The 15,813-nt window shown below is 37.4% G+C and overlaps 1 protein-coding gene across 1 annotated transcript in view; it reads right to left on the minus strand.

Moving 5' to 3' along the window:
- Positions 1-2,100: 2,100 nt before the first annotated feature.
- The window catches only part of LOC124802731 (tubulointerstitial nephritis antigen-like), a 519,347-nt gene continuing 505,634 nt past the window's right edge, over positions 2,101-15,813 (minus strand). Inside the window, exons 8-10 of the mRNA XM_047263700.1 lie at positions 11,851-12,068; positions 10,380-10,519; positions 2,101-3,961 (exon numbers count right to left, since the gene is read on the minus strand). Coding sequence (XP_047119656.1) covers positions 3,782-3,961; positions 10,380-10,519; positions 11,851-12,068 — 538 coding nt within the window. The 3' untranslated portion in view covers positions 2,101-3,781. The remainder of the gene's footprint in view (positions 3,962-10,379; positions 10,520-11,850; positions 12,069-15,813) is intronic.

Here is a 15,813-nt window from a genome sequence, read left to right on the forward strand (position 1 = left end):
CCCTGTATACTCTGCCAGACAATGCTCCTCTCTCCCCCCACCCGTACACTGCTACCCCTTCCCCGCCCCCTCTGGATTCCTGCTTCCTTTCCACTTGATGGCTGACCGAGCTGCCGGTTTTTGTTGTTGTTTGTTTGTGTGTGTGTGTGTGTGTGTGTGTGTGTGTGTGTGTGTAAAAGTAGCACTGCTTTCCCTACATTGCTACTCTAGCTTTCGTTTGTAATAAAATCCAAACCTGACAACCCGGGAATCCATGGGCAATAACAAAGCCACTGCAGGAGGCTGTGACCAGGTAACAAACATTCTGATATTTTCATGTATTTCTCACATTTATTAAGCAGTAATCCACATGAAGTTTTGAGTCACAGACTAACTCCTGAGAATTCCAGGTTTTCCAGACAAATTACTGCAGTTCCTCTTTCTTTCCTATGTTGAATAAGGAGTTTTCTATTTGTTAGAATATAAAGAGGCATTTTCTAGCTCCAAAAATGCATGTTCTCTTGAATCCTGCTGAAGTAACCAATTCTGTCAGGACAGACACCACTGCATGTTACATGAAACTGGTAAATCACATTGTGATATATGGTACACAACTGAGATAACTGACAAATAACTTGTGCCACTCATTCTGTGTGTGGAACCCATAACAAGTAGGTCTAATATGGCATAATGAATGTAAACAAAGAAGGGCAGCATGAATAGTCATGGGTTTGTTTGACCTGTGGTTGAGCGTAACAGAGATGTTGAAGAAACTCAACTGGCAGACTCTTGAAGATAGAAATAAACTATCCAAAGAAAGCCCATGTACAATGTTTTAAAAGCTGGCTTTTATTGCTGACTTTAGGAATGCACAACAACTCCCTCTGTATCACTTGCGTAGGGATTGTGAGGACAAGATTAGGGTAACTGCAGCACACATAGAGGCATTTAAACAATCTTTCTGCCCGCCCTTCATACACAAATGGAATGGGGAGAAACTCAAATAATTGGTGCTATGGGATGTATCCTCTGTCATGCACTTCACAGTGGTTTGCAGAGTATAGATGAATATGTAGAGCTGCATGTTTTAGGGAGAATGGGGAGAGGGTAGGTGGAAGTAGTAGTAGTCGTTTTTGGAACATTTTAGTGAGGTTGTTACATTTGCATATTTCGCTGGTCAGGGAGGGAGGGAAGGGGGGACCAAACAGCAAGGTCATTGGTCCCATTGGATTAGGGAAGGATGGGGAAGGATGTCGACTGTGCCTTTTGAAAGGAACCGTCCCGGCATTTGCCTGAAGCGATTTAGGGAAAACCTAAATCATGATGGCCGGATGTGGGATTGAATCTGCATCCTACCAAATGCGAGTCCAGTTGCTAACCACTGTGCCACCTCACTCGGTTTTCCATATTTAATTAGATATTAAAATTGAAACCTTCTGTTTATCCTTTACAGAACAATAACATACCTGTAAGTAATGATATATTATAAGTTCGATCCCACAAAAATTACAATACAAAGTGAATTATTCATTACCGAGTTACGTGATTTAAATGTTGTTAAATGTTCAAATGTAGTTTAAGTACAAAACATGGGACATCATTCTTTGAATGCTTTTTCTCTGGGATAAAAAGTAACTATATGAAAGTAAATTAAAGCAAATGAGAGCTCTGCATTGGGGTGAATGCCCTTTAATAACTGGAACCATTTCTTGTGTTTTTATGGGTTTTAACAGTTATTTTGAACTATTGTCTTGGTGTGAATCATGGTTAGCAGACAAAATGGATTAGCATAGTTGATTTATTTGTTGCTTTGTATGATGACCAACCAGATAAAATAAAATAACTGCTCTCTTCTCATACTCCCTTTTAAAACTGACAGCATTCTTGTTATGTACACTCGTAAGTGGAAACTGTGAGTTAAAGGTTGTTTGCAACTTTTTTCTCAATAGTTTCCAGATTTGTTGACCAAATCATAATTTTCATTTTGGATAATATTTGTCACTTGTATTTAGGAAATTGTAGTTAAGGTGCCACACCTAGGTGAACAAAAGACGTGCAGTGTTTAATGTCTAATTAAATACAACATAGTGTGCAACAGTTTTGTACAATAAAACACAGCAGTGTGGAAATAAAAATTTTATTCGAGGTAAGACTCAAGTGTATAATTATAGTATAACTATATTGGCAGTGAACAGTAAATAGAACTTAAATAATCAAATGTTAAACAATATTTACAGTTATGTTATAAAAAAAGTACATTCACTCACATTGTGCACCTACTGTACATAAACGGTATCACATTACATTTGCATCAAGAATACGAAATATTCACACTACTCTGCAAATTTCTGGAATTCATGAATTATTTCTGATAACCACTACTACACTACCCATATTCAGACAGAACAATATAGATACAATTTACTCTGACTTAATAACACTTCTTTCAATCACATTTCACATATTTAGACCACAACATGGTTATCATTTCTTCCACTTACATATCTAGCAGATTGTCCACCTCATGACTGCGTCATTCAATTACACACATGCACAAAAGTATAATGGTAGTTAATTTCAAGCAGAAATATCATCTTTCTGTCATGAAATCATTGTGTGAATTGTTTTGGCAGTATCTTATGGGTTAAAATCCCTCGAACACTAAATGTATAAGTGTTAGGCACAATGCAAAATTCAATTATAATAAAGCCTGACATTATTTAAAATATTACACTCTTTATCTTACACTAGCATCAATAAATTAATTAATACAATATGGCCTTAGTCAAAAGAACAATTCATTTGTATCTTACAAGTGAAATTTATATTTCACAGAAATATTTTAATTCTTTCAGTAACCAACATTATATTCATTTATTTTTCTATTTGACTTCTCAGAACTTTGGTTTCCATGTAAAAAGCTTCTGCTGCACCTTTCATAAGGAATGCAAAGATTATAGTTTTGTTTAATGCAACAAAGAAGATTCATGGTACATCAACCAACATCTTCCCTGTCACGTGTTGCCATTATTATGTTACTGATTGCCTTTGGACTATTTATATTCATAAACTTTCATGATTTTTAATATCACGACAGTTTATGATCAGAATTAAACCTAATGATTTTTATAAAAGCAGTCCACTTAAAGCAAAGTCAATACTGTAGTGAGTGCAGTATCTCTAAGTCACACATGAAACACCACACAATTACTTGACTGATTGCTAATTGCTTTATTATTAGAAAGTGCAGTTTGTTGTTTTGGATTTGTTGAACTCTTTACTTAAATATCTGTGTTTTATTAATGCCTAATACAAAGGATAAAACACTTTTTATAGTAGAAACCATACAGTAATTCCTTTAAGCAGGAACAACTGTTAATTTTTTGGAATAACAACAAATTGATGCGATGAACAGTGAAAGGATAAGTGCTTAGCAGTCCATCCAACATTAACAAACCTCTTCTTCCTTAGTACCATGTACATGAACAACAGTTTTCAAGGGCACCATTTTTGTCAAGAAATGTTCAGCAGTATTCTGAATTTCAGCACAGTCATTACTCCAGCATGGTGAAACAATCAAGTTAAAGTGCAAAGAACTGGTGTCACATGTTTCAGGATTTTGTGTGCTGAAAAGAGGACAGAAATCCAACAAGAAAGACAATTATATGCAGCTATTGTTTTTTGAATGCCGGATTAAGAATCTACATGTCTCACCACTGAAAAAGAGCCCCACTAACATGTGAAAACAACCTTTGACTGACTGAGTTGCTGAGTTTCTTTCTAGTGGTTGCATTCCTTAGCCTCAGTACACAACATTGCTGAGGCGATTGTCTTGGTTGCTCATCATATTATCCATGACAGGGGTTTGTGTGTCTGCCCATGCTGCTACAACAAAGTTTTCAATTTCACACTCATTTGTTCCTCTGCGAATCCGGAAATATCCATTTTCACCCCATTGGTCACCCCAGGAATTAGCCACAATCTGGAAATGATAAACATTTTCCAAGTTAAAATATTTCACAGTTAATCTTTGTGGAATGTATATAGTATGACAGATGAATTTACATGTATCTGTAGTTCAGTCATTGAAAAGTTTTCAAATACAGTTGTAACTTAACTCTTTATATGAAAACCCAAATTAGTATTAGCTTTACACGTTAGGATGATAGCTGCAATGTTTGTCATTTCTGTACTTGTTCTTATATTTTAAACTAAACAAGGCTTGTTCAGGAAGTAAACATACTATGACCATAATAGAGTGTGGTTTTTTTGATTTTTGAGGTTTGGAACACTGAGTGGTAGAGGGGGATCCTCTGACCAGAGTGAAAATCACAGGCCCGTGGTAGTATGTAGACTCATATTTTAGTGTCCAGTTGTGTGAAAGATGCCAGTAAGAAATTCTGTGAAGTACAAGCCACATAATATGGTTATTTTCCTACTTGCAGAAGGAATAACACTTTTTTTTGTGAATCAAAATGTTTAATGGCAAAGGTGTTATGAACAGAACAAGTGTGTTTTAAGTGGTGAAAAGAATTTAGTGGAGGCAGAAAAAATGTTTATGAGGAACAGATGAGAGGAAGACCTTTTATTTTCAGTGATAAGTTTGTGCAAAAAATCAAGGAAACTGTTCATGAAGACCAATAATTGACAGTGGATAAAATTTCTGTGATGTTTCCATAAGTCTCCAGAGTACTCCTATGTGAAACACTCAGAAATTATGGGATACCAGAATCTCTGTGTGGGATGGGTCCCCAAAACAGCTGACAGATGAGCAGAGGGAAATCAGCTGAGTAGTGTCCATGAATTTTTTGAGCAACTTTAATTGGAAGGTGAGGATTTTCTGAGCTCTATTGTGACTGGAGATGAAATGTGGATGGCTTATTAAATATCTGAGACAAAAAAGACAGTCATCACATTGGTGTCATTCCAAATCCCCATCTGCCAAAAAATTCAAAACCAGAATTTTGGGTAAACATCATCAAGTGCGGGAAGGAGCTGGTGGGAGAGTTATTTGAGGAGAGCACAAAATGTTTGTGCCATGGCTCACCATGTGCACTGAACAGCATAGTGATTATGTTGAACAAGTATGTCAATGATATCCTGTAGTTTTTTTTCAAATACACTTATTCTAGCAAATATAAGAATCTAGAACACTTACTTTCTGAACATGTTTTGTAGATGCAATTATACTAATTCAGGAAAACAAACAAAAAATACAAAAAGGCTGTTTCCATCTTCAATTTCAGTATTCAGATTCAGATACAATATGAAACTTAGCATTTTCACTCCATTGTCATACTAATTTATTTAAAACTCTGAAAAATTTTATTTTAAGATTTTTTTATCAGATTGGACTCTTCCACAGCATGGCCTTAGTCAGATATCCCCAATTTCATAAATTAATTGTACCCTGGTAGCTGCTATAAAAAAACCTGGTTACACATACGCCTAAAACATTCTTTAGAGGGTAGCAGTAATTAATCAATGGAGAGAAAAGTGATAATGATGAACAGTGTAATATATCTTGAAAAAAAAAAAGTAGTTCTCAAGCTTGCATCCAGGTGGCAGTGTTAAAACACCATGACATTTCAAAGAGTGCCATATTTGTCATCTCAACTACTTCAAGTGCAATAGAGAGTATTATGAACAGATGGACGGAGTGGTCATGGAATCCCCACTGCCTCCTGGGATTGTAAATCTCTACATGGAACACTTTGAGGATGTTGTCCTTCAAATCACTTGCTATAAACTCAAGCACTTCTTCCACTATGTTGACAATATTTTTGTAGTGTATGCACATGGCAGGCAGCCACTGGACTGAGTTGCTCAACCACCTTAACAACATTCATCAAAACATCATTTTCACTACAGAAATAGAGGAGAGTGGTTATCCCTTTTCTGAGACATACTGATAAAGAAGAAGGCAGATGGCACACTGGGCTAAGTAGCATATGGGTAGAATACCCAGAGAGACTTGTGCCTGTGAGCAATGAGCTGCCACCATTCAGCACAGTGGCAGTAGTGCTACCCACTCTGGTACATAGGACATACATCATCTACGATGAAGAATATCTCGCAGGTGAAATAAGAAATACAACACCTGAAGGAGGCATTCCACACAAATGGATACATTGATACACAGATTAGCAGGGCATTCAATAAGAGAAAAGATGTAGCAAACCAGGAAGTGGAGGAAGAAGACAAGAGATTCACTTTCCTTCTGTATGTGGAACTGCTTTCAGCCAAAATTGTGAAGCTACTTGAAAAATCTTCTGACCATGTCCAGGAACAAAAGAGTACCTTGATACTGTGAAAGACCCATTAAAACTCAATGTACCTGGGATATACAGCATTGCCTGTAAATGTGGCCAACAACACATGCGGCAAACATGTTGTGGTGTTTTGAAATGCTGCAAGAAGCATATCAGAGATGTAAGACTGGGACACACAGAGAGATCAGCATAGTATCAAGGAAGACCCACACCTTTGGCTTTCAGAACACCTAGATGCTATGCCAAGGAACTGGCTATTGGGACAGCATTACAAAGTAATGCATAGGGAGTATTAATGAGAACTTGGTCAGTAGGGACAAGAGATTCCAACTGAGTGCAGCACAGAATCCAGTGTTAGGGGCAATACAAATAGTGTGTGCTCAGCACCATCCAGTACAAAACACACATCTGGAATGCATAGACAGATATGCGAGCACCGCCTCCATGCACACCAGCTATCCCCACTACCACAGCCTCACCACCTCCCCGCCTGTTGGCCAGACAGACCCAGCCACACACAGCCCAGTAGAAGAGGGGCTTAGAATAAGTATTACAGCATCCACAATATCTTGACACTTTGTGGGGAGATGGTGAGTGTGACACTCTTCAAAAGTTCACTGTATTTTAATACCACTAGCCAGTGGAAACCCGAGAACTTTTGGTCAGTAGTACACGCCCGGAAAATCTGTATTCACAGTATGGTAATTTCTTTACAATATATGAGCTTAAGATTATTCTAAACTGGAATGATCACTGACATGCATAAAACAGAGCAAATTAGTGATATAATGATGGTGTACAGTGATAACCTGTGCAAAAGAAAGAGAACACTGAAATAACAATTGATGTAGTTTTTATTTTACAAATGGAGAACAAAATACAAAAGGATTAATTAATATACTTTAATCTGAAAATGAAAAATATATGTGTGAGATTATGCTGTCCTGTGTCTATGGAAAATTCAACTGAAAAATCTAATAAATTGCTGGCTATTGCTTTTCTTTGGGAAGTAAATCTGTAGTACTACCAAGAGACACATATAAAAGAAAAAGTAACAGACTTTGTAGCTTTCAGATATAATACTTCCTTCTTCGGGAGGGGAGGGGGAGGGGGAAGATGGGTTAGGGAGGCTTAGAAAGGAAGGGCAGGTTACTTGGATGCCAAAATGAGAGAGCCCCACTTGTATTGAGGATGAGGTTAACAGAGATCAGTACTTAATTCTGTTAACAGAATCTATCAATATGAAAAGGAAGAGCTATCTTTACTGTAGGAACTAGTCTTTATGTGGCCAAAAATACAGAACCCACACCTAATGAGCTTATAAAGGCAACAGTGATTAAATCTGAATGGAATTTTTATATTTTATGAAGTTGCCAAGACTGTTAATAGTTATAGTTCATTACTGATAACATGATGTAATATCTTTAAAATTTTATTTTTTTGTTTATTCTTTGGTAGCAAAGATGTGATGATTCTGGGATAGCTGCTAAGAAAAGTCAATAAAGAAGTGTTAAGCAGGCCAAGTGGCGTGTGTTCTTGGTGATTTAAAATTAGACTAAATATCGTCAAGCAACATCTTTTGGGAACTGCCGCAAATATTACATTACAGCAGTTATATTTGGTGTCCATCAGGGAAAACATTGTGGTGTGACACATCCACTGCAAATATCAGACCTTATATTCCTCAACCTTTTCGTTATCAAATATTTCTTCATTTTCATGGTTTAGCTCATCCTGGCATAAAGGCAACAGTGAAACTGTTGAGTAGCAGAGCCATTTGGTCAAACATCAAAAGTGATGTGTGACAGTGGACTAAATCCTGTGTCAGTTGTCAGAAAACCAAGGTCACCAAAATATAACCGCTGAAATATAACATTTGCGGCAGTTCCCAAAAGATGTTGCTTGACAATATTTAGTCTAATTTTAAATCACAAAGAACACATGCCACTTGGCCTGCTTAAGACTTCTTTATTGACTTTTCTTAGCAGCTATCCCAGAATAATCACATCTTTGCTACCAAAGAATAAACAAATAAAAAATTTAAAGATATTACATCATGTTATCAGTAATGAACTGTAACTATTAATGGTCTTGGCAACTTCATAAAATATAAAAATTCCATTTAGATTTCATCACTGGTGCCTTTACAAGCTCTATGTGACACAAAACTACACCTTCAGGGATATTAAGGAGGTACCGAGTGTTTCCTATCAGAATAAGACAACAGAAAGATTGAGATCAAAAATAACATTTAAAGATTCCACAGGCTCAGGCATCCAATCACTTCTTTTACAGCAGTTATTTGTGTCCAGGTGCACTGATAATGATGTTACTGAGAACTGCAAACACAGCAAATTCTCTCAGTCTATGCAATGGTCTTATAACCGTAATTAACTAATTGATCACATTTGGTCAACTCTCTAATATACTACAAAAAGAAGTTGTCAGATATCCTTGATGACTATTGTATAAAATTGATTAGGGGATACTAGGTCTCAATGTTGCTGTCCAGAAGTTGCTCATCATCACAAACAAAGTGCAGTTTTCTTAGAGGTGTACACCATTGCTATTATCAGTAGTCTGTGGGGGGTAGTATAAGAAAGTTTTATGAACTGATGAATTATGGAACATGATATGGCACACTGACAGATCGGTGGTCCCGATAGGGGCCTGGCTGATGGTGTTTACTGGTGGTACTGTGATAAAAGCGAAATGAGATAAAAGGTGGTGTAACGGTCTGAGACAGTTTTTCCTGGTTGAGTTTAGACTTTTCGTTTTGGCCATTGGCAGAAATTTCAGTACAGCAGTTCGGAAGTAGTGCTTTTCCATACCAGCTTTATAATTCTTCTGTTTGCAAAACAAAGACTGTATCGTAGTGGTTTAAGGATGAACACGTTGGTTTACTTCAGTGGTCTGCTCAAAGCCATGACTTGAACCTGAGTTGAAAAATCTCATTAGGATGACCCACAATGTTGGCCACATTATATAGAGGGAAGGAAAGAGAAATAGATGGATATGACAGTCACCTCTTAAGTTCTTACAAGTGATCTGTATACATTTCTGCTGAGGTGTGATATCACTACTGTGTTAAAATTTATCAATTATTTTTGTTAGAAAAATGACAGCTCCGAGACTGGCCTTGTAGTTTTTTTACTGTGAGCATTTAAAGCAACAATATTTTTTAAAAATGGAACCTTCATGTAAAGGTTTTTCTTATGTTTTTGGTAAAGATGTAACTCAACAACAATGCCTTGAATCACTCCAATCAATTTTTGGTAATGAATGATCTTCAGAAAAGAATTTTACAAATGATTTGTGGAATTTTGTCATGGCTTCCACCAGCAATGAATTTTTTGAAATTCGTTCAAAATCAGTTGTTTTGAAATAAACATTGATGCTGTGTGAAACATGATTGAAGATTGTATGTGTCTCAATGTGAGACAAACATTCTTAGAAAACTGGAGATTTTACAAGAACATTTAGCTGTTGAAGATATCTTTTTTGCAGTGGATTTCACATAGTTTCACTGAAACTCTGAAGCAAAGTTACCTCACTTTATGAGGAAATACGGGAACAAATTGACCAAAGAAATGGAAAATAACAAGAGACAAAACATGGATATGTTGATACGAGCTTGAAACTAAATAGTAATCAACCATTTGAATGTCCAAGATGAACCAAAATAAGAAAAAAAGGTATGTTCGACTAACAGTTCCAAGTAAAGCATGGCTTGTTTAATTGGTTGCATTGGGAAGGTCAAAATGATTGCTTTAGAGAATCAAAGAACAGTTAATGATGAACGGCAGACAACAATTTTTCAGTAGTAAGATGAGGAAAAGAACTGAAAACATCACATCATTCTTCATCATGACAATGCCACCTACCAAAGCACATGAAACAATTGCTTATTTGATGCTGGAGAAAAATGTCTAATTAATGTTCCATTGTCCAGCAAAAGACTTCTTTTTATTCTCCTATGTCAAACAAAATATGGTTGAACAGCAAATTTAGTCATTTCAGGAAGCAACTGAATCTTTACAGATGCATATTTTTGAGGCACAAACATCATGATGGGAAAAAATATCTCTAGGGAGAAAATCAAGAGCTGAAGTTTTGGAGCATACTTACCCAGTACTTGGTTCCTTGAGCTTCTCCCCAGCCAACAATACGCACAGAGTGATAACCAGTTCTCTGAGTTGTATCAAGCATTGAGTGTCGGTAGATGCCACCACGGTACATGAAGAAGTCATGGTACACCTTCATAGTGGCTATTAAAAGAAAGAAAAATTATTGTTCTTATGCTCATTGTTCTTATGGTGGTGTGAGTCATCAAAAGTGTAACACATCTGTTTCGTTACAGGTGCTTTTATAGTGTAGGACATTAGTTAAAGAAATAATACCACCTTCATTTATTATTGTTTAAGATTGTTTCTTGCTGGTCACTGTTATTTCTATAGTTCATGGGAATCAACACAATATTATCGTGAATTCAGGAAGCTACAAAAATTAGGAAGCAAGAAATATTCGTTTTATTGAGTGACAGCCTTTGATTATTGAATTTGTTTTTTACATTTTATATCAAATAGATATTCAATTAATTATTTCACTTGACAGAAATGTTAGTTTTTTTAACATACTACAGTTATTTATTTTGTTGTCTGCAGTTCTGTCAGGAAAATTAGTGCTGTCTACATTTAATGATGTAGTTTTACTGTTAAGTAATACCAAGTAAGATGATTCACACCCACCAACACCACCACCACCACTACTCACCCACCCACCCGTCAATTTTTTTCCCTATCTTTCCTCAAACCTATCTGGCACTTCATGTTTAATGATCTCAGACCCTAATGTTTCTTCTTCACTTGTTTGTAATAAGATATGAGCATCACATAATTGCTTGAAGGAATGAATAAAGGTGTAATAAAGTGTTTGACGGGAAGTTATAACTGTACTATTTTTACTTACAAGTTGTGGTTTTCAGAACATAAAAAAGGAACCTTAAGAACCTGAACTGCTTTTTTTTTTTTGCATGAGTCATTGAAATGCCATTTTTTGTTCTTGTAAAAGAGTGATGACATTGGAAAGCTCTGTCTTCAGTTTATTTTAGTTGTCTTCTATCTGCCCATCTGGATATTACTGAGCTAATTGTTATTTGTTGGTCAAGATAGCTAACAGGCAAAAAAGTAATCACTGGCAGGAGACATCATCCCAATACCACCTTTAGCCTTGATAGTGGTCTCTATTTGATGAGGAATAGAGCACACAAGTTTCTTTAGGTATGCCTTGTCCTGCTGAAAGTATAACTAAGGGATTAGGACATAACTTTTTTCGGTTTTGGTATAGCCCTTTCATTGTTTCAAATTTATTTTACCTATAAATTTTTAATGGTGCTGAAAAACATTGGCAAGGGTGGATTCATATAATCATATGTTTGTTGTAAGTAAGCAATGCAGAACAGTATTGAACTCCCTGTGCTTTAGGTAAGTGGTATTTCCTAAACCGGTAATGATTTTTAGGTAAAAACACCTTTATGAGGAATCCTACATCTCAAAATCCACTTCATGGATAGCCTAAAATAACAGCAGTGAGAGCTCACCCTGTACAGGTCCAGACTCCATAATCTCGTGCATGATGTCCTCCTCAGAGCCAAGCCGGTAGGCTGGTCCGGTGCGGTACAGCTCAGTCCTGGGTGGCCCGTACAGAGTCCTTGGTGGTGTGCAGCGAGCAGTCAGCAGGTTTGCACGGCGACCCAGACGGCACTTACCAGGGGTGCCACTCTGTGCTGTGTATGGGTAACATGGCTCGTCCACCACACTGTAAAATACAGTCCATGCTTTTCATTTATTCTCTACTTATTCTTCTGAGTCCACATGTTCCGGGTTTCTATTAGCAGCTGTGCAGAATAATTCCTCTTCAGCAGTTTTCTTCAACAAAAGAACTCTACAAAAATATTGATATGTGAATTCTAAAAGTGGAAAACCTGGAATGAAATAATATGAATTAGAATAGTTTCTCACCACACAGAAGAGGTACTATCAGTGCCACAGAGCCTGAAGATGACAGAGACCATGTGTGTTTGAGTTGTGTGTGAATATGTGTTTGCTTATCTCTCATCTGATGAGGGACTTTGTCCAAAGGCTGGTATTTTCCAACAGTCTACTTTTAAATGTGCCTTCCTGCTGATCAACACATTCTCTGTGTGGTGAATAGCAACATGGAACTTAAAAAAAAATTCTGAACACTGAGAACTGGAGAACTGGAGAAGGTGAAATGGAAGTATTTGGAATGTAACAGTAGAGAAGGGTGTAACCCTGAAAACATGACCTCACTCTAGGTAGGCAAGGCCCTCTCTGTCACAAACAAAAATGAATGGGGAGCTATAGTGGAGAAGCACCTCATTATAAAAACTTAGGTCCATACATGTATATTTTCTATAGTTTTTATTCTAGTACTTATTCTGCTAGATTTACTAAACATCTTCTAAAGCCATTCCGTTGATTTTATACACCAGTAACCTATAGAAAGATCATTATTTCTTTTGTCACATATTGTGCCAAGGCAATATGAGTTTTAGCCTTCAACTTGTATAGATTACAATGTTTCAGCTGCTTTCTCTTTGAATGCTTCAAAGTCAACTGGCATTTCATTAGCACTCAGTTATGATCAGCATCAGTTTTGGCAGCTTAATAACTCTTGCACTGCTTAACTTGAATCCTGAATTTTTATTTATCCAAAAAATTACCAATATGATCTCCTCTTTGATCCTCTGAAGTCTTCCACGAGTTCTTACTTCTCAAGTAAGCCCTAATTTTTGAAACAATGTTATAAAAAGGATAGTTGTTACTTACCTTATAGCAGAGATGCTGAGTCAGAGATAGGCACAACAAAAAGACAGTCAGAAAGTGAGCTTTCAGCCAACAAGCCCTTCATCAAAAACAGGTAACATACACACACACACTCACGCAAATGCAACTCTCACACACATGACAACAGTCTCTGTCTGTTGAAGCCAGACTGCAAACAGCAGTGCATTATGGGTGAAGCAACTGGGTGGTGGTGGTGGTGGTAAGGAGGGGGGGGGGGGGGAACAATAGCAACATAAGGATGGGGGATGGTAAAGTGCTGCACCGGAGGGGGGGGGGGGTGGCAGGAAGTTTCATATCAGCACACACTCCACTGCAGAGTGAAAAATCTCATTCAGGAAGGAGGATGTAGTGCTGCAGTGGGAACAGGGAAGGGGCTAGATGGTTTAGGATAATGTTCTCAGCAATGGGCTGGTCCAGCTGTTTCTCGGCCACAATTTATCGGTGGCCATTGATGCAGACAGACGGCATGTTGATTGTCATGCCCACAAAGAAGGCAGCACAGTTGTTGCAGCTTAGCTTGTAGATTACAGGACTGGTTTCACAGGTAGCCCTGCCTTTGATGTGACCAGAGTGGTGTAGGTGGTGGTAGGAGGGTGTATGGGAAGGTCTTGCATCTAGGTCTATTACAGCCAGAGACCGTGGTCATGTATATGTGAGCTGTATTTGTGTGACTGTGTATGTGTATGTTGTCTATTTTCAATGAAGGCCTTGTTGACCGAAAGCTCACTTTACAATGGTCTTTTCGTTGTGCCTATCTGTGACTCGGCATCTCAGCTATATGATGAGTAACAACTATCCTTTTTGTAATATTGTTAAATTCCACCCTAGTTCTTGAAAGGCACGTTCATGATGACTAAATTTTTTTCCAGCATGGAGCTCTCTTTCTCTCCGGATTTCCAAGTTTGCAACTGAATGGCTGCCACCATGATCCAGGCCCCATGCCCTCGTTATTTTTGTAGTTTCCCAAGCTGTCCTCATTAGAGCTATCAAGTGTAAACAAATCAACAACACAGTGCCTAAAAAGTGGACTTGCAACTGAATACTATTGTCATGACTGGAGACAACTGATATTTAAAGGTAGTGTTCAACACATGGGAAGAATGTGTTATTTTACACTCTGTCAAAGAAAGCAATTAAATGATAACAGGAAGGCTGAAGAATATGGTGAATAGGTTATTAAAGATATAACACATATAGTAAGACAACAACCAGAAACAAATTTTGAGCTAGTTGGCCCACTAATCAATGTACTCAATCATAGGATGGCTGGGTAAAAGTAAAATCCCACAGCTTGACAACACCAAAACCTTGCAATTACAATTCCTACTCCTAGCTGCCATTTATCTCACCAGTCCAGTCTCTCATGCATATTTCATCCTATGCCACTTTCCTTCTCCCTGAAGGCACTATTTTGTTACCTGGACTTGTTATAACCACTCAGTTATGCAGTCTTTTGAGGAACAGAAACTAAACCACATAAATGTCAAAGCATAATGTTCAGTTCCAGGAGATCAGACAATAATAGGGCCATTCCCTCCCACCATTTGCTTACACAAAAACACAGTAAATTCCTCAAAACATGTGAAACAGTCACTTCTGGCCTACAGATTGAAAACCAAAAGATAGAGATAAATCACCTCTGGGTCCCTTAAAAATGCTCTAGAATATTAGTCCAACCACTATGAGCTAATCTCATACACCAACCAATACAAGCAACAGTAAAAAATCTAACTAAACAAAACTTGATGGCCCAGTGGAAGACCAGTCACAGTTTATACATATTTTGTAGCTAAGCTAGCTTCGCTTTTAACTATGATGAATCATAGATATTGTGAACACAAAACTAAGCCCAACAGGTGAAAGGAAGCACAGGTCATAGGAAGGGTAGCAACAGTGATCCTTGGAACTATGGCCTGATGTCTTTGACATGTATCTGCTGCCGATGTTTAGAACTTATTCTGAGCTCAAACATAACGAGACATCTTGAACAGCATGGATTCAAAAAACATCATTCATATTAAGCCCAGCTCACACTTTTTACACATGACATCGTGAAAATTATGGATCAAAGCAGTCCGGAGATGTGGTGTGTATTGACTTCTGCGAAACATTTAACTTGGCACCACTTCAATGATTTTTAATGCAAGTACAGACATATGGAGTGTCAAACAAAATTTGTGAAGTGATAGAGGATTTCTTGATGAGGTGGATGTAGCATGTTGTCTCGGTTAGGATGTCACCAGCAGACATAGAAGTAACTTCAAGTGCGTCCCCGGGGAAGTGTTTTGGAACAATTGTTGTTATGTTGTATATTAATTACTTGGCAGACAATGTTATGCTAACTTCAGACTTGTAACAGACAGTGCAGTTATCTACAATGAAGTATAATCTAAGAAAGTGGCACAAACATTTATTAAGATATTGATAAGATTTCAGGATCAGGTAAAGATTAGTAATTTACTTTATACATTCAAGAATGTGAAACTGCGCACTTCACAAAACATAAGTATGTAGTATCTGATGAGTACAATACCAATAAGTTGCAGTTGGAATTAGTCAACTCATAAAAATACTGCTCGTAGGGATACGAAATGAGGCAATTGCATAGGCTCGGTCAGAGACGAAACAGGTGGTGGGCTTTGGTACATTGGTAGGATACTGGGAAAATTTAATCCCTCTACAAAAGAGATTGC

This window comes from Schistocerca piceifrons, chromosome 6 (genome assembly GCF_021461385.2).
Source record: "Schistocerca piceifrons isolate TAMUIC-IGC-003096 chromosome 6, iqSchPice1.1, whole genome shotgun sequence".
NCBI lineage: Eukaryota > Metazoa > Arthropoda > Insecta > Orthoptera > Acrididae > Schistocerca > Schistocerca piceifrons.